Below are 20173 nucleotides of genomic sequence, written 5' to 3'. Positions count from 1 at the left end.
CCCTGACCCCCGTGTAGCCTAAGTGGGAGACACCTCGCAGTAGGGGTCTACTGACATGTCATACAGGTGGGTGACCCTCTGGGATGAAGCTTCCAGAGGAAGTATCAGGCAGCAACATTTGCTGTTCTGCAATATTTGCTATTCTGCAGCCTCCGCTGGTGATACCCAGGCAAACAGTGTCTGGAGTGGACTTCCAGCAACCTCCAACAGAGTTGCAGCAGAGGGACCTGACTCGTAGAAGATAAACTAAGAAACAGAAAGGAATAGCATCAACATCAACAAAAAGGACATCCACACCAAAACCAAATCTGTAGGTCACCAGCATCAAAGAACAAAGGTAGATAAAACCACAAAGATGGGGAGAAACCACAGCAGAAAAAGTGAAAATTCTAAAAACCAGAGCACCTCTTCTCCTCCAAAGGATTGCAGCTCCTCTCCAGCAGCAGAACAAAGCTGGACAGAGAATGACTTTGACGAGCTGACAGAAGTATGCTTCAGAAGGTCGGTAATAACAAAATTCTCTGAGCTAAAGGAGGATGTTCAAACCCATCGCAAGGAAGCTGAAAACCTTGGAAGAAGATTAGACAAATGGCTAACTGGAATAAACAGTGTAGAGAAGACCTTAAGTGACCTGCTAGAGCTGAAAACCGTGGCATGAGAACTACGTGACACATGCACAAGCTTCAATAGATGATTCGACCAAGTGGAAGAAAGGGTATCAATGATTGAAGATCAAATTAATGAAATAAAGCAAGAGGAGAAGTTCAGAGAAAAAACAGTAAAAAGAAATGAACAAAGCCTCAAAGAAATATGGGACTGTGTGAAAAGACGAAATCTACATTTGATTGGTGTACCTGAAAGTGGCGGGGAGAATGGAACCAAACTGGAAAACACTCTTCAGGATATTATCCAGGAGAACTTCCCCAACCTAGCAAGGCAGGCCAACATCCAAATTCAGGAAATACAGAGACCGCCACAAAGATACTCCTCAAGAAGAGCACCCCGAAGACACATAATTGTCAGATTCACCAAGGTTGAAATGAAGGAAAAAATGTTAAGGGCAGCCAAAGAGAAAGGTCAGGTCACCCACAAAGGGAAGCCCATCAGACTAACAGCAGATCTCTCGGCAGAAACTCTACAAGCCAGAAGAGAGTGGGGGCCAATATTCAGCATTCTTAAAGGAAAGAATTTTCAACCCAGAATTTCATATCCAGCCAAGCTAAGCTTCATAAGTGAAGGAGAAATAAAATGCTCTACAGACAAACAAATGCTGGGAGATTTTGTCACCGCCAGGCCTACCTTACAAGAGCTCCTGAAGGAAGCACTAAACATGGAAAGGAACAACCGGTACCAGCCACTGCAAAAATATGCCAAATTGTAAAGACCATCGATGTTAGGAAGAAACTGCATCAACTAACGGGCAAAATAACCAGCAAACATCATAATGACAGGATCAAATTCACACATAACAATATTAACCTTAAATGCAAATGGACTAAAGGCCCCAATTAAAAGACAAGGACTGGCAAATTGGATAAAGAGTCAAGACCCATCAGTGTGCTATATTCAGGAGACACATCTCATGTGCAGAGACACACATAGGCTCAAAATAAAGGGATGGAGGAAGATCTACCAAGCAAATGGAAAACAAGAAAAAGCAAGGGTTGCAATCCTAGTCTCTGATAAAACAGACTTTAAACCAACAAAGATCAAAAGAGACAAAGAAGGCCATTACGTAATGGTAAAGGGATCAATTCAACAAGAAGAGCTAACTACCCTAAATATATATGTACCCAATACAGGAGCACCCAGATTCATAAAGCAAGTCCTTAGAGAGCTACAAAGAGACTTAGACTCCCACACAGTAATAATGGGAGACTTTAACACCCCACTGTCAATATTAGACAGATCAATGAGACAGAAGGTTAACAAGGATATCCAGGAATTGAACTCAGCTCTGCGCCAAGTGGACCTAATAGACATCTACAGTACTCTCCATGCAAAATCAACAGAATATACATTCTTCTCAGCACCACATCATACTTATTCCAAAATCGACCACATCGTTGGAAGTAAAGCACTCCTCAGCAAATGTAAAAGAACAGAAATTACAAGAAACTGTCTTTCAGACCACAGGGCAATCAAATCAGTACTCAGGATTAAGAAACTCACTCAAAACCACACAACTACATGGAAACTGAACAACCTGCTCCTGAATGACTACTGGGGACATAACGAAATGAAGGCAGAGATAAAGATTCTTTGAAACCAATGAGAACAAAGACACAGTGTACCAGAATCTCTGGGACACATTTAAAGCAGTATATAGAGGGAAATTTATAGCACTAAATTCCCAGAAGAGAAAGCAGGAAAGATCTAAAATCAACACCCCAACATCACAATTAAAAGAACTATAGAAGCAAGAGCAAACAAATTCAAAAGCTAGCAGAAGGCAAGAAATTACTGATTTCAGAGCAGAACTGAAGGAGATGGAGACACAAAAAACCTTTCAAAAACATTAGTGAATCCAGGAGTTGGTTTTTTGAAAAGACCAACAAAATTGATAGACCACTAGCAAGACTAGTAAAGAAGAAAAGAGAGAAGAATCAAATGGATGCAATAAAAATTGATAAAGGGGATATCACCACCAATCCCACAGAAATACAAACTACCATCAGAGAATACTATAAACACCCCTACGCAAATAAACTACAAAATCTAGAAAAAATGGATAAATTCCTGGACACATATACCCTCCCAAGACTAAACCAGAAAGAAGTTGAATCTCTGAATAGACCAATAATAGGCTCTGAAATTGACGCAATCATTAATAGCCTACCAACCGAAAAACGGTTCAGGACCAGACAGATTCACAGCTGAATTCTACCAGAGGTACATTCCTTCTGAAACTATTCCAATCAATAGAAAAAGAGGGAATCCTCCATAACTCATTTTATGATGCCAGCATCATCCTGATACCAAAGCCTGGCAGAGACACAACAAGAAAAGAGAATTTTAGACCAGTATCCCTGATGAACATTGATGTGAAAATCCTCAGTAAAATACTGGCAAACTGAATCCAGCAGCACATCAAAAAGCTTATCCACCACGATCAAGTTGGCTTCATCCCTGGGATGCAAGGCTGGTTCAACATATGCAAATCAATAAACGTAATCCATCACATAAACTGAACCAATGACAAAAACCACATGATTGTGTCAATAGATGCAGAAAAGGCCTTTGACAAAATTCAACAGCCCTTCTTGCTAAAAATGCTCAATAAACTAGGTATTGATGGGACATATCTCAAAATAATAGCTATTTATGACAAACCCACAGCCAATATCATCCTGAATGGACAATCTGGAAGCATTCCCTTTGAAAACTGGCACAAGACAGGGATGCCCTGTCTCACCACTCCTATTCAACATAGTGTTGGAATCTCTGGCCAGGGTGATCAGAAAAGAGAAAGAAATAAAGGGTATTCAATTAGGAAAAGAGGACGTCAAATTGTCCCTGTTTGCAGATGACACAATTGTATATTTAGAAAACCCCATCATCTCACCCCAAAATCTCCATAAGCCGATAATCAACCTCAGCCAAGTCTCAGGATACAAAATCAATGTACAAAAATCACAAGCATTCCTATACAACAGTAACAGTCAAATTATGTGTGAACTTCCATTCACAATGGCTGCAAAGAGAATAAAATACCTAGGAATCCAACTTACAAGGGATGTGAAGGACCTCTTCAAGGAGAACTACAAACCACTGCTCAACGAAATAGAAGAGGACACAAACAAATGGAAGAATATTCCATGCTCATGGATAGGAAGAATCAATATCATGAAAATGGCCCTATTGCCCAAGGTAATTTATAGATTCAGTGCCATCCCCATCAAGCTACCAATGACTTTCTTCACAGAATTGGAAAAAACTGCTTTAAAGTTCATATGGAACCAAAAAAGAGCCTGCATTACCAAGACATTCCTAAGCCAAAAGAACAAAGCTGGAGGCATCACACTACCTGACTTCAAACTATACTACAAGTCTACAGTAACCAAAACAGCATGGTAATGGTACCAAAACAGAGAGATAGTCCAATGGAACAGAACAGAGGCCTCAGAAATAAGACCACACATCTACAGCCATCTGATCTTTGACAAACCTGACAGAAACAAAAAATGGGGAAAGGATTCCCTATTTAATAAATGGTGCTGGGAAAACTGGCTAGCCATATGTAGCAAGCTGAAAGTAGATCCCTTCCTTACACCTTATACAAAAATTAATTCAAGATGGATTAAAGATTTAAATGTTAGACCTAAAACCATAAAAACCCTAGAAGAAAACCTAGGCAATACCATTCAGGACATAGGCATGAGCAAAGACTTCATGACTGAAACACCAAAAGCAATGGCAACAAAAGCCAAAATAGACAAACGGGATCTAATTAAACTAAAGAGCTTCTGCACAGCAAAAGAAACTACCACCAGAGTGAACAGGCAACCTACAGAATGGGAGAGAATTTTCACAATCTACGCATCTGACAAAGGGCTAATATCCAGAATCTACAAAGAACTGAAATAGATTTACAAGAAAAAAATAGCCCCATCAAAAAGTGGGCAAAGGATATGAACAAACAGTTCTCAAAAGAAGACATTTATGCAGCTAACAGACACATGAAAAAATGCTTATCATCACTGGCCATCAGAGAAATGCAAATCAAAACCAAAATGAGATACCATCTCATTCCAGTTAGAATGGCGATCGTTATAAAGTCAGGAAGCAACAGATGCTGGAGAGGATGTGGAGAAATAGCAACGCTTTTACATTGTTGGTGGGACTGTAAACTAATTCAACCATTGTGGAAGACAGTGTGGCAATTCCTCAAGGATCTAGTACTACAAATACCATTTGACCCAGCCATCCCATTACTGGGTATATACCCAAAGGATTATAAATCATGCTGCTATAAAGACACATGTACACGTATGTTTATTGCAGCACTATTCCCAATAGCAAAAACTTGGAACCACCCCAAATGTCCATCAATGGTAGACTGGATTAAGAAAATGTGGCACATATACACCATGAAATAGTATGTAGTCATAAAAAAGGATGAGTTATTGTCCTTTGCAGGGGCATGGATGGAGCTAGAAACCGTCATTCTGAGCAAACTGTCACAGGAACAGAAAACCAAACACCGCATGTTCTCACTCATAGGTAGGAATTGAACAGCGAGAACACCTGGACACAGGGCAGGGAACGTCACATATGGGTGTGTGTCGTGGGGTGGAGGGAGGGGGGAAGGATAGCATTAGGAGAAATACCTGATGTAAATGACGAGTTAATGGGTGCAGCAAACCAACATGCCACATGTATACCTATGTAACAAACCTGCATGTTGTGCACGTGTACCCTAGAACTTAAAGTATAATTAAGAAACAAAACAATAGTGAGGTTGTGAATTAAAGCATCACCACCATGGACAGGAACTAGAAGCTTTCAAACTGAGATAACTTCCCAGAATCCAAGAAAGCAGTGTCCACAGACTATCCAGTGACACCTTGGTCTGTTTTCTAAATAATTATCTTTCAGCAGCTTGTTTCATTTTTATCAACAGACAGCAGTAAGACTGCTAGGAGCACAAGTATATTCTAGTTAATTGAGAAAGAATCCAGAGTCAGACTGGCTCTTTCCTGGAGCAGATTATTGAACTCCCCTTAAGAAATTATTCAGGAATTTAGATCAAGGCTTAAAGGTAAATCCCTCCCTCTTCCATCTTGTTACATCAATGTAAATTACAATATTGAGTTACAATAATCCATATCAGAAGTGTATACCTTCAGGTATTTTTCTGAAGCTAGTCACAAGAGATAGTCTTTTATACATTGCTGACCATGTTTTGTACCATGTCATCCTCCACTACTTTCATATTGGACAAGAGATTGATTCTTGACCCAAGGACAGCCTACTTTGGCTGCTCTACTTTGTAACAGATAGCCTGTAATATACACCTCTCCCAAAAAGCTATTCTGTGCTGGTTGAATCAATTCGATTGTTTTTCTTGGGGAGTTTGGACTCAAAGACGCATGGATGGAAAATTAGTTGGTAAATGGCAGACGAGAAAATTAAAACAGATACTAAGAGTAGATGTACATGAGTAGAGCTCATGAGTAGGGGAGAATGGACATCAAGATACTAAAGTAGTAACATTAATGAGTCATTAGGACTGTTGTGCCTGGAGGGAGAGTTGTGGTTATATCTTGAATGATGTTTGAGTTCTTTGAGGCCTGACCATGCAGCTGCTGAAACCTATTTCCTTTTCCTCTTTACTTCTGCATATATCCTTATACTAACCCCTCATCTTTGTTTCTTGCAAGCCATATAGCATGTTTATCAAAAGGGTTATAGTAGTAGCCAATTAAGTAACAGACACTCCCTCTTTTCCTTCTCCTTCTTCCCTGCCCCAAGCCACTAGTGGATCTAATTTCTCTAAGGAAAAAGAGGGGCAAGGAAAGTGAGTGGTGCTACCCATTTGCCCCTTCAGGTACCTGGGTCCAAAAGACAAACCAGCAATGGAGGAGGGAAACGCCTTGAAGCGTATGTAAGATTAATAATTAAACTACAACCAGAAAGTTATGGAATCTTCCCAAGATGTTATTACAGGACTTGAAGATTTGGCATTGCAGGTCTGGGAGCAATGGTGAGGAAAGCCAGAAAACAATTTTATGTTCATACCCTCACTGAGGTGAGACTTCTCAATAAACTAGTTATTGATAGTTATACATGCCCTTTTTGAAACTACTTTTGCTTTTTTAAAAAAGCAAAAATATGTAATATCATCATATAAAAGAAAAGGATGATACGCTTCTCAATTTGAAATGGGTGGTTGTAAGAAGGACACATAGGTTTGCAGCAGTGTGCGTTCAAAAAATAAGGTGATCAGACACACACAGACACGCACGAGATTTATTGTACTTTAAAAATAATGAACACCGGATCACCTGAGGTCAGGAGTTTGAGACCAGCTTGACCAACATGGCAAAACCCCATCTCTGCTAAAAATACAAATATTAGCCTGGACATGGTGTCACGTGCCTGTAATCCCAGCTACTTGGGAGGCTGAGGCAGGAGAATCACTTGAACCCAGGAGGCTCAGGCCACAGTGAGCAGAGATTGCGTGACTGCACTGCAGCCTGGGTGACAGAGCAGGACTCTGTCTCAAAAAAATAATAAATAAAAATAAACAGTTTAGTTCCTGTGCAAAAAATAGAATAAAGTTGTTATAGTAGCCCCCACTTATCTGAGAAAAATACACTCCAAGACCCGCCCCCCCATCCCCCCAGCCCCAGTGGATGCCTTGAACCCTATATACAATGTTTTGTTTTTTTCCCTATGCATACATTCCTATGATAAAGTTTAATTTATAAATTAGGCATAGTAAGTGATTAACAACAACAATAATGAAATAAAACAATTCAGTAAAATAAGAGTTACTTGAAAACAACTGCCATGATACCACGACAGTGATCTGATCACTGAGATGGCTGCTAACTGACTCCTGGGCAAGGAGCATCTGTAGCAAGGAGACACTGAACAAAGGGCACCATGCTACTACTCAGAAAGGCATGCAATTTAAAATGTGTGAATTGTTTGTTTCTGGAATTTTCCATGGAATCTTTTCAGACCATAGTTGACTGTGGGTAACTGAAGCCATGGAAATTGAAACTGTGGATAAGGTAGGGACTAGTGTTTTGCCTTCCTGCAGTTATGCAAGAAGTTGGCAGGGGAATTGATTCGTTATTTAATTTGATAATGAAAAAAGAAGAATACTAGGATTTAAAAGTTGAATTACCAAATGATGAATTTGTCAACTCATTCCCTGCACTCCAAGTATCAGCAAATTAAGAGTTCCAGTTCCCTCATTTGCCACATTTTTATACTCGGTGGGCTGCCATTACTGTTCTCATGTGTCACTTTTGTTACAGTTACCTGACTGCACTCTCATGAGGACAGTTCTTGAAAAGCTGCTTTCATCCCACACTTGCTTTGTGCCTGTGCTTGGCACTGAAGAAGACACAGATACACATCTGACCTCATGATGGTGCTTCGGAAGCCAAAATGATTCCTTTCCCTCTCCCCTTCCTGACTAGGCTTGTGTTTCTGTGTCTTATGAAGATGGTTAGCTATATTTTATGGTGTTATATTCTTAGATGGCAATCTAGTTGAAATCCGTAAGAAAGGAGCTAGGTCTTTGGTAGAGAAGCTGAATTTATTCAGTGTTATTCGGAAGTAGTCTCAGACAGCAAAGCAAAACTTGAAAAGCAGATTTCCCCCTGCCTTTTGAGAAAACTCTCTTCTCTTTTTTGTGACTGTTCTTTGGGAATTGGACTTTATGGGCTCTAAAATGTAAATTCAGAAAGAAATGAATGTTTAATTATTGCTTCATTATCTTGTGTCATTCTTGGCTTTGGCTCTCCGAGTGGAAGCATTTCAATTGCAAGTAGACTTATATTGAATGTTGATGTTCTTTCTTGTCTTCCACCTGTGATGAGGCCTTGTTTTACTGATGTGGCTGGCCCTTGCCAAGGTCCTTCAGCACCTCAAAAGCAGATTATGAGATCCACACATATCTGCACCTAGCATGATTTTTTTTTTTTTTTTTTTTTAAAGACACAGCATCTCACTATGTTGACCCACACTGGTCTTGAACTCTTGAACTCAAGAGATCCTCCCACTGCGACCTCCTGAGTAGTGAAGGCTACAGGTGCGCACCGCCACACCCAGCAATTAGCATGGTTTTGTCGTTGGCGGTATATGCTCTAGAGCAGGAGTTGGCAAACATTTTCTGTAAAGGGCCACGGAGTAAATATTTTAGGCTTTGTGAGCCATAAGGTCTCTTATTGCAACAACTCAACTCTGCTGCTGTGGCATTAACACAGCTATAAGCAAAACATAATGAATGATCTTGTCTGTGTTTCTGTAAACATAGAGACTAAAATTTGAATTCTGTGAAATTGTTATGTAGCACAAAATATTATTCTTTTTAAAATGTGAAAATCATCCTTAGCACATCAGCTGTTAAAAAACAGCCGGTAGGCTGGATTCAATCACAAGAAATGTAGTCTGACTTCCTCTACTCAAGGCATCTCAGGGTCCTAATGCTGATTCTGTCACTTCACAACTATGTGACCTTGAACAAGTTAATTCACCCAAATTACCCTCAGTTTCTTTACCTGGCCAATAATATAGGTCGGTGTGGAAATTTCAATATAAATCTCTTCGAACACTGCCTGCCATATAGTAAGCATTCAATAAATGGTAGGTATTATTAATATTCCTACCTCCAAAAACATCTTTGTTTTATCTTTTCAGAGATTAAACTCAGATTACTTTGGTACGTGGTTTTGAATTGAGTTAGGTTTGTTCTTTTTCAAAGTTTGTTTTCTGCTTACTTTTCCCTTCACAAGCCTTCCATGCCCTTAGTAAATGATTGATTCCGATAAGACACACAGAGTATTTCAAAGGTCTCTTTGAAATATTAATTATTTAAAATATCGAATGTGAGATTTTTTTTTCCAGAGGCATAAACAGTGTTTTTTCTGGTAAGTGTTAACCTTCAGGTTTATTGGGTGCTTGTTTATTTATAGAATGTGTAATTTTCATCTCTCAATATTCTAGCATATAGGTAGCTGGGAAAAAATGAATACGCATAAACTTTTTTTTAACCACCATTTGCTATCAAACTCTCTTTTGCAAAGTGTCAAAAGGTGCTTTTGGCTGAAATTTTCTTCATTGAAACTCTACCATTAGAAATAACAAGCTTCTCTTTAAGATATACATACATTAGGGAAAGTTAACTCACCGATTCAGTTCCCCTAACAAACTTTTAGGTAACACCTACCATGTAGACATTTTGGGAGAAATCGCTTCATCCATCCTTCATCATTTATCAGTTTGGGGTATAATATCCACTTATGACCCCTCATACAGTATTTATTCCATGACAAAATGTATCTAAAACATTCATTTTAAAAGTATTTAGGAAGAGTAGTATTCACTATGAAGTTTATCTGGGATTTGGTGATTTACCTCACTATAGGAAACTGTTAATTACCTGTTCTGGCAAGGAGATGAGATAATAGAATGAATGAACTCTCTAACCGACATTTTCCCCTATGGTTTTAACTTTAATTGCTCTGAGATTAATTTTCTTTTTGGTGGATACCACTGTGCAAGGCCTCAACCTGGGAATGTAATGTTTTTCTGTTTTGTTTTACAAACTTTCAACTACTGCATAATGTAATTACTACACTGCCCCTAGCTCATCCTGTGGATTCTGGTAATTTCTTCTAAGCTCCTGTGTCCTCTTTTCCATCTTGAAAGTTTTCTTCTTTTGAATAAGAGCATCTGCCTTCATTATTTTCCATAGAACTTTATACTTTCTATTTATGCCCTCTTCTAATCTCTTTGGAATATCTTGATTTTGTTAAACACTTTCTGGCTGTAAATAACTTCATAGACTATTATCTTAGTTACCATCTGTTGATTTTCCAAGTCACCATTAACTCCATTCTTCACTCACTTCCAATTAAACCACAAACTAACAAAAACCTCCTGTCGGCGAGAGGCTTTCTAGGTGCTTGTGGACTGAAATATAAGTTGACTAGGCTTTTATGATGACTGTTGACACAGTGCTCTGCCAAATGGTTTGATTTCTCTAATTTCTGACTCATTGATGGTTTTACTATTATTCTTACTGATAGATATTAAGGTCTTGCAGAGCAATGTGTTATTTTCACCATATCGTGGTAACCTTTTACTTAGTCTTTATTATCTCCTATTGTTTCATGTTAAATTCTACGTTATTTGTCAGTCCTGGGCCTTCATGTTTGTTAGATCTCAGAGAAGGAGTTTTTGTTTTCCTCTTCTTTAGTAAATGAGCAGTCTTCCAATTTTGCATTATCTACAAATCTGTATATCTTGCAGCACATTCTTAATCTGGACCATGATAAATACTGTGAAAAAGATTGAATCTAGCACTAGTTTTTCTTGTGCTCCACTTGTCATCGCCTTCTTATGCTGTCAACTTCCATTTACTACTGCTGATGACCTTGCTCACAAAACAATTCTACATTTCTATTTATTCTTTTACCAATAATGACCAAATTGATCATCCGTCTTTGCCTAGAGTTCTATGCAGAATAATATTTGTCACTGCAAATTAAATTGTATTCGTCACATAATTGATTTCTCTCCCAATCTGGTCCATTTTGCATACTACCGTGAGGCTGATCTTAAATGCCACCTTTGTCACATCACTGTCCTGTTGAAGATCAATCAGTAGGTTTTTAGAGTCCATTGAAGCACATTCAAGTTTCTTAAAATGATATCCAAGCTCCTTTAGAACTTTGCTCTGATCTTACCTATCCAACTGTAACTCCCGTATCTTTCATCTCTATTTCTCCTCTCATGCTTTATCGTGGATACCATCCATATTTTATTTCAGGTGGCTATACTGATTCAAAATGGCCTCAACTCTTTTTACCCCCTTAAAATTATGTGCTATGAATAGGCAAAACTAATATATGATGATAGATATTCAGACATATGTTTCCTCTGAGTGGTAGGGGCAAAAGAGAATTTTCTGGCGAGATGGAAATGTTCAATATCATGATTGTGGTGATAGTTACATGGATGTATGCATTTTTCAAGACTCTTCAAACTGTACAATTAGTATCTTTCCATTTCAACATTTGTAAATTTACACACACACACACGTACACACACAGAGTGCACATGTATGTGCACTAGGAGTTCAGATATTTGGATTTATCTGTGAACCAGTATGGTCTGTTTTTTGTTGTTTTTTTTTTTAATCTGTTTTTGTGTCTTTTACATGAAATTATAATACCTAAAGTGCTCTAGAAATTTAATGTTTTCAGAGACGTAAGTCCTGTTTCTTCCATGAAATCTTCCCCAACTCCTCAAGTCCACAGAAAGCATAGTTTTATTTTTAAAAATGATTTCATATGTGCAAGTATTATCTCACGTGGAAGGGTCCTACTTTCAGTAAGAAGCCTTTTGCTTCTATGGGATCATTTAACAGTGATTGGTTCATAGCAACTTTTTTCAACTTTGAGCAGCTCAACTTTTGCAGAAAACTTTAATTATACAATCGAGAATTCAAGGAGGCTATAACAGTGAATTAAAACCATTATGCCTGGGTTGTTAAGATTTTAAGAAATGATTTTTATAGTATTGGCTTTACTTTAGTAATTTTCAAGGTGAGATAAACTGGAATAGGGTCTTAGGGAATGAGAGAGTCCAGGGCACTTGGTGCTTGAGTTCCTAGAGGCATAAGGGCTATTCTAACTAATAATGTTTGATAAAAAGGAAGGAGAGCACAGAGTAGTTTCAAAAACTATGAAGAGTCAGAGATTTTGCCCTACTTGCATGCCAACAAGTTAGCCGGCTGCAGTTTCAGCGATGCCAGCAGAACACACAAGACTCCTGGGTCAGAGACACATAACTCTGTTATTCATGATACAGCAAGCAATATGAGCTTCACATTCACATTGTTTTCCTCTGCCCTCCAACTCCCAGAGTTGGAAAGCAAACCTAGACCAGGGTTGTGAAGGCAAACCTAGGTGGATGCTGCACTCATGGTGGGTTTGTGTCATTGTTGAGGAATCCCATGCTTAGGGAACCCAAATCTTTTATGATGGACTGATCACAAACCTGCCTGACATTTGTCCTAGAGGGAGATATAACCTGTCTGCAAAGCAAATGAAGGTGTTGTCTTCTCTAGAGGAAGACACTGTATCTTCCAAGGTTGTTTTCTGTAAAAACATCCTTGAAAAGATAGTACAGAAAGGCCATCAGTGCCTCTGTTCAGAAAATGTGCAGAAATGTGAGAAACCCATAGAGAATTGTCTGTAAGTATGTGCTAGGCAACAGAGAATAGGCTTGCACAAAGGTATTAGAGGTAATTAATTTACCTAGTGCTAATTGTAACCTGTATCGTCTCCAAACCCTTTTGTGAAAATTAAGACAACACAACACAAGTAAATGCTGATACTGAAAATTAAGCAGCAGGCATTCGGCATCTAACTAAATGACAAATACTGTGGGAAACATGAAAAAGAAGGTACAGCCCATGCCTTTTATTTGATCTGATGATAAGTAGCTCATGCAAAGCCCACAGACTGCATGCAGCCCACCTAACTCCTGAGTGATATCTGTGACTTTCAGGCTGATTAGAAAGTTTCTTCTAAAGTGTTACCTCTCAGATGTGCCCGTATGTTATCATTTTAGTAGCTAAAAGCATTACCAAATTTTCCCTTGATATTCTTTCACTCAGTTAAATAGGTATTGTGCGTTGTAAAAAACACATTTTTTGCACATGTGTTCGATAAAGTTTTTGTCTTTTTTAGTGAAATAAATACATAAACAATTTTTTTTCTTGAAGTTGAACTCGTAGACCAAAAAAACCTACTCACTACTAATTACATCTAAGTAAGAATTAATGGTTCTATGAACTTGGAAATTCTAAGTGAACTGTCAACCTCAAATTAAATCACATACATAATTTCACTGAAATTCATTCAAAATGAAGAATAACTTCTTTCAAAGGATCATGTTGACTCCCATTTTGTTTTAGGAAAACTAACTGAAATATAATCAATCCCATGATTATATTCATAAAACCTTGATTCAGTAAGGTTAGACATTTTACGAAAAACATTCAGCTTCTTTGAAACTTATCATGGAGCAAAAGAAAAAGTAATGGGAGACTGAAGCTTGCATTTCTTTCCTTTAATACATCAGTGATATTTACAAAGAATTTTTTTTTTAGCATAACTATTTAGCATATGTATTCTCACAAGGGACAATATTACCTCAAAAGGGATGAATACTGGTTCTTGGGAATGTGGGTGGGAAAATATCTTAGATATTGCAATGGTTTGTAGCCTTCCAAAGGACCGCAGTACATAAACAGATGTACAAGGTATCTATGGCATTAAATGTTAACAGTAGGGGGCGTTAGAAAAAATATCTAAAAAGACTCCCAGTGGGAGGAAGACGATAATGAAAAAAGGTTGAGAGACACTGATCTAGCATAATATTCTGACAAGTATAGTGAGGTGGCAACTACTAAATTAAGCAAAGGTATTTATTTTTAATTCCTCTTGACTTTATTTATTTTGAGACAGGGTCTCACTCTGTCACCCAGACTGGAGTGCAGTGACACGCTCATGGCTCACTGCAACCCCAACCTCCCAGGCTCAAGTGACCCTCCCGCCCCAGCCTCCTGAGTAGCTGGGACTATACAACGCACACGCCACCACACCCAGCTATTTTTTATTTTTTATTTTTTGTATGTGTATTTTTTGTAAAGATGGGGTTTCACCATGTTGTTCAGGCCAGTCTCGAACTCCTGAGCTCGAGTGATCCTCCCACCTCGGCCTCCCAAAGTGCTGGGATTACAGGCGTGAGCCACCGTGCCCAGCCTCCTCTCAACTTTTTGTGATATTTGTTTTTCCATCTTTTTATCTAATTACAATATAATAGCATTAAATAATTTTAATAAAACAATATAATGTTATACATTTTTTATGTTTGCATATTATTTAGGTAAATCATAAATTTTTTTCAGTACTTTGCATATATTTACTTTTCTACATAGTCTTTATAATTATCATTTTTGTAAGGATACATAAAATTTCACTTGTGCTGTCGTCCTCGCCTTCTTGTACTTACATTATCTCTAAAAATTCCTTCCCTGTCTTCTTTACAATTCTGCTTCTCCTGACTGCCTGTTAAAAGTTGAGTTTCTCTGATTCTGGGGAGGGGATTAGGAAGACATTAGTCAAAAGACGCAAAATTTCAGTTGGACAAGAGGAATAAGCTCAAGAGATCTATTGTACATCATGGGAACTGTAGTTAATAACAATATGTTGTGTATTCAAAAATTGCTCAGAGATTTTAAGTAATCTGACTACCAAAAAATGGCGACATATGTTAAATAGCTTGATTTAGTCATTCCACAATGTGTATGTATATTAAAACATCATGGTGGGGTACGGTGGCTCACGCCTGTAATCCCAGCACTTTGGGAGGCCGAGGTTGGCTGATCACTTGCGGTCAGGAGTTTGAGACCAGCCTGGCCAACATGGTGAAACCTCGTTTCCACTAAAAATACAAAAAAAAAAAATTAGCTGGGCATGGTGGTGCACACTTGTAATCCCAGCTACTTGGGAGGCTGAGGCAGGAGAATCGCTTGAACTCGGGAGGTGGAGGTTGCAGTGAGTCTCGATTACACCACTGCGCTCCAACCTCAGCAACAGAGGGAGACTCTGTCTCAAAAAAAAAAAAAAAAAAGAAAAAAAGAAACCACATCATATACTGGGTGTGTGTGTATGTATAAAATTTTTACTTGTCAATTAAAAATTCTTAAATATTTTTTTAAAAGTTGAGGTTCTTTGGAATTGCATCTTCTATATTCTCCTTCTTCTAATATACTTTTTCAGGGTAGGTAATCTCATCCACCATCCAGTGACACCCAAATCTTTAACTCCAGCCCAGAGTTCACTCTTGCATTTCAGACCCACATTTCCAACTTCTTTTTCGTTATTTCTACTTGTATATTCCTTAAACATATCAAATAGATCACCTTTTCTCATACTTGTTTATCCCTGGTCATCTAAACTCCTCTCCTTAATCTCACCCTCCTTCTCCTGCCAGCTAAGTCCTATTGATTGTATTAATGCCTTCAAAATATCCATCCCTTCCATTCACTTTGCTCTCTGGTTAGTTCAGACTATGTGTTATTTAGACAATTACGCTATGCAATTAAAAATTTCCCTGCCTTTTTTTTTTTTTTTTTTTGAGATGGAGTCTCAGTCTGTCACCCAGGCTGGATGGAGTACAGTGGCGTGATCTCAGCTCACCGCAGCCTCCGCCTCCCAGGTTCAAGTGATTCTCCTGTCTCAACCTCCCAGGTAGCTGGGATTACAGGCACCTGCCACCACGCCTGGCTAATTTTTTTTTTATTTTTAATAGGGACGGGAGTTTCACCACATTGGTCAGGCTGGTCTTGAACTCCTGACCTCAAGTGATTCTCCCGCTTCAGCCTCCCAAAGTGCTGGGATTACAGGTGTAAGCCACTGTGCCCGGCCAAAATTTCCCTGCCTTTTGTCTTGCCATCCTCTGAGTCATTCTCCACAATGCTGTCCAACAAGTCTTTCTGAAGAGATGGGGTCACTCTGATGGGGTCACTTCCTATTGTTTATAGTTGATATGCCCAGTACAGTAGCCACCATCTGCATGTGGCTATTGAGTGCCTGAAATGTAACTAATCTTAATTGACATGTGCAGAAGTAAATATGTACTAGATTTCTAAGAGTTAGTCTGATAAGAAGAATGTAAAATACATCATTTTGAAAATACATTTGGCTGAATGTTTACTTAATGTATTAAAAATTAATTTGGCCAGGTGAGGTAGCTCACACCTGAAATCCCAGTACTTTGGGAGGCTGAGGCAGGCAGATCACCTGAGGTCAGGAGTTCGAGACCAGCCTGGCCAACATGATAAGACCCTGTCTCTACTAAAAATACAAAAATTAGCTGGGCTTGGTCGTGGGCGCCTGTAATCCCAGCTACTCGGGAGGCTGAGGCAGGAGAATTGCTTGAACCCAGGAGGCGGAGGTTGTAGTGAGCGGAGATCGCGCCACTGCACTCCAGCCTGGGCAACAGAGCGAGACTCTGGCTCAAAAAAAAAAAAAAAAATCAATTTTACTTTTGTTTATTTTTTTAGTATTACTACTAGAATATTTAGCATTATTTATGTGGTTCACATTTATGGCCTGTATTTTATACTTAGTGAATACTGCCGACTTATAGAATAGTGTTCAAGCCCCATATCATAGAATTTTCATCTTTCATCATCTGGCCACTAATGCCTAGTTCATTTCAACTTCTGCCAGCTATTGAGCAAAGAAGACTGGGCTTGGTATCAGACTGATCTGAGTTCATACCTGGGCCTCTCCACCACAGTTGAAAAACATACAGTACTTATCCCAGTGTGTTGTGAGGATTAAAATATCTAACAACTGTGAAGTGTCTACTGCATACGATTTAATTCTCCCAGGTACATTCTAGCCATACCAAACTACCTTCGGGTCTTCTTTTTTTTTCTATTGAAAAGAGCAGGTGATACTTCAGATGTGTCTGTGACCTTAATGTTTTTTTTTTTTTTTTTTTTTTTTTTGAAGATGGAATCTCACCCTGTTGCCCAGGCTGGAGTGCAGCAGTACAATCTTGGCTCACTGTAACCTCTGCCTCCCAGGTTCAAGTTCAAATGATTCTCCTGCCTCAGCCTCCCGAGTGGCTGGGACTACAGGTGCCCACCACCACGCCTGGCTAATTTTTATATTTTTAGTAGAGTCTGGGTTTCACCATGTTGGTCAGGCTGATCTTGAACCGCTGACCTCAAGTGAGCCACCCACCTCGGCCTCCTAAAGTGCTAGGATTACAGGCAAGAGCCACCATGCGCCACCTCTTAATGAATGCTACGAGTACACTATCCCCCTTCCGTGTTTACTTAATGGGCTGTACTTCATTTTGCCTGTTTTCACCACATATTAGACCTGAGAACCTCAGTGTTTCTCTTCATTTTTTTGTCATTCAATACCCCATCCTAGAGAGTTTATTTTAAAAGAATAAATTATTATAACATTGAAGAAGTTTCAAATCAAATGCAGAACATAATCAAAAAAGATTTTAGCTTGCTGTTATCCCATAAGAAAATGTATTTTCGGCTGGGTGCGGTGGCTTACGCTTGTAATCCTGGTATTTTGGAAGACCGAGGCGGGTGGATCACCTGAAGTCAGGGGTTCAAGACCAAGGCCTGACCAACATGGAGAAACCCCGTCCTACTAAAAATACAAAATCTAGCCGGGAGTGGTGGCGCATGCCTATAATCCCAGCTACTCGGGAGGCTGAGGCGGGAGAATTGCTTGAACCCCAGACACAGAGGTTGTGGTGAGCCAAGATCGCACCATTGCACTCCAGCTTGGGCAACAAGAGCAAAACTCTGTCTCAAACTAAAATAAAATAAGATGTATTTTCATTTGTGATCTCATACCCCATAGTTAATTTTTTAAACAAAGTAGGATTTAGATTTAACTTTGGAGTAGCATCAGAAATAATGTCCTTTCCCTCTTCCCTCCTTCTTCTCTTAACCCTCTTGCCTGCCAATTGTCATCTACCTCAGACTCACACATTTAGCTACCCTCAAGGTAGCCACCTATTTGGGGTCCTTTTCATCAGCTAGGCCAGTTAGGGAGAGCAGGCTGAGCTCACTGGGAATTATGCACAGTGTAGTAGAGGCTTTCTGGCCATTGACACCTTGAGACAAATTCTAACAAGTCTTAGAAGTGTTTTTCATGGCCAGAGTTGTCAAAGATAGGAGGAGGGTAAAATGTTTTAAATGCTGTTTCTGTTAGGAATTTCCACGAACATCTTCTGAGCATCCCACTCATGGCTCCTTAACAGTTCTTTCCCACAGGAAAAGTATAGACACACAATAGCATTCTAAAAAGGAAGTGGGACTCTGGCTGATGTCTCTAAAAGTTAAAATGTGGCCTTTCAGATAATGTAGTCACCTTTTCTTTATACGGTGTCAGCATCTCAAAATGGTAAAGGATATGGATTAGGTAAGAATTGAATGCAAATGTGTTTTGCAAATAGTGTTTTCTAAGATAATCGCAGATGACGGTTGAATGCCGAAAGTATTAATACAATCAGTATTTAACCTTGTGTAACTCCGCTTCATCAAATCATGCCCTGCACATTGATTGCATTAAGCTGGGTCAGTGGTTTCTTGCTTAGGAATATCTTGTAAGAATCTTAACAGGAAGGCAGCAGTAGCTGATCAGCTACTGTTTATTTGCATACTGAGCGTGTCATCAATAATACAAAAGACAAGGTCTTTAAGTTGAAAGAACAGTGGGATTGGCATGAATTTTGCTTAATGGTGCATAATAAGCAAAGTAGTCTGTGGTGCCAGAAACTGACAGGATCCATTATGTTAAAACAGATATATGTCTTTAATTTAGGGATATTATGTAAATCTGACAGGAGTTTTTCCCTTTATTTTCCTGTAGTTTAACTTTAATTGCTCCAAGATTAATTCTGATTTCTCCCTTTCACCAGAGGGTGATGAGACTGGTGTGATGGATAATCTTCTGGAAGCCTTACAATCAGGTGCAGCATTCAGAGACCGACGAAAGCGGATTCCAAGGAATCCAGGTAAAACACGTTCCACCTCACATAGTATTGTAAAATATGAATGTTCAGAGCAAAGTAGCAACACCAAAAAAAAATAATAATAATAAGGAAAATAAAAATAATTCTTCATGAAGACTTTTTTTAACAGTTGATCTCAGCTCATGTGTGAAGTCTCAGCAGGCATCTACATGATTGCAAGTTTCAACTCGGTAAATGTATCTTCAAATAACTGTAGACTTTACAGCAAAAATCGGAAACCAGGACTCCCACTGTGTTTAATATTAAATATTTTAATTGTTATTTTATGAGCATGTGGTTTAGGTGGAAAGTAGTTTAAAACCATAAATGTAATTAAATCATTAAAAGTAATTGGCCCTAAGGATATCACATTAGCTATTCACAGGTAAGGAAACTGAGACAATGTTTGCTTCTAGAGACAGTTTTGGTTTTGCAGCTCAGTGTGTTCTCTGTGATCCATGTTAATAAAGGGAGGAGAGGCACAGATAATCCAAGATCCCCTCAAATCCCCAAGTTTTTGTTTTTGTATTTGATTAGTAACAGTTAAAACCACACTATGAAAATAGATCTCGGCTGGGCGCGGTGGCTCAAGCCTGTAATCCCAGCACTTTGGGAGGCCGAGACGGGTGGATCACGAGGTCAGGAGATCGAGACCATCCTGGCTAACACGGTGAAACCCCGTCTCTACTAAAAATACAAAAAACTAGCCGGGCGAGGTGGCGGGCGCCTGTAGTCCCAGCTACTCCGGAGGCTGAGACAGGAGAATGGCGTAAACCCGGGAGGCGGAGCTTGTAGTGAGCTGAGATCCGGCCACTGCACTCCAGCCCGGGCGGCAGAGCAAGACTCCATCTCAAAAAAA

At 39.2% G+C, this 20173-nt stretch overlaps 1 protein-coding gene across 6 annotated transcripts in view; it reads left to right on the top strand.

The window, feature by feature from the left end:
* Window positions 1-20173, top strand: part of DIAPH2 (diaphanous related formin 2) — a 927958-nt gene that overhangs the window by 731546 nt on the left and 176239 nt on the right. For all 6 annotated transcript variants that reach the window (XM_026452159.2, XM_026452160.2, XM_026452157.2 and 3 more), the window contains one exon: window positions 19222-19317. In XM_026452159.2, the coding sequence (XP_026307944.1) occupies window positions 19222-19317 (96 nt within the window). The remainder of the gene's footprint in view (window positions 1-19221; window positions 19318-20173) is intronic.

Source organism: Piliocolobus tephrosceles, chromosome 12 (genome assembly GCF_002776525.5).
Source record: "Piliocolobus tephrosceles isolate RC106 chromosome 12, ASM277652v3, whole genome shotgun sequence".
In the NCBI taxonomy this organism is placed as follows: Eukaryota; Metazoa; Chordata; class Mammalia; order Primates; family Cercopithecidae; genus Piliocolobus; species Piliocolobus tephrosceles.
Note: the sequence above shows the minus strand (reverse complement) of the source record. Positions and strands in the feature narration are given on the sequence as shown.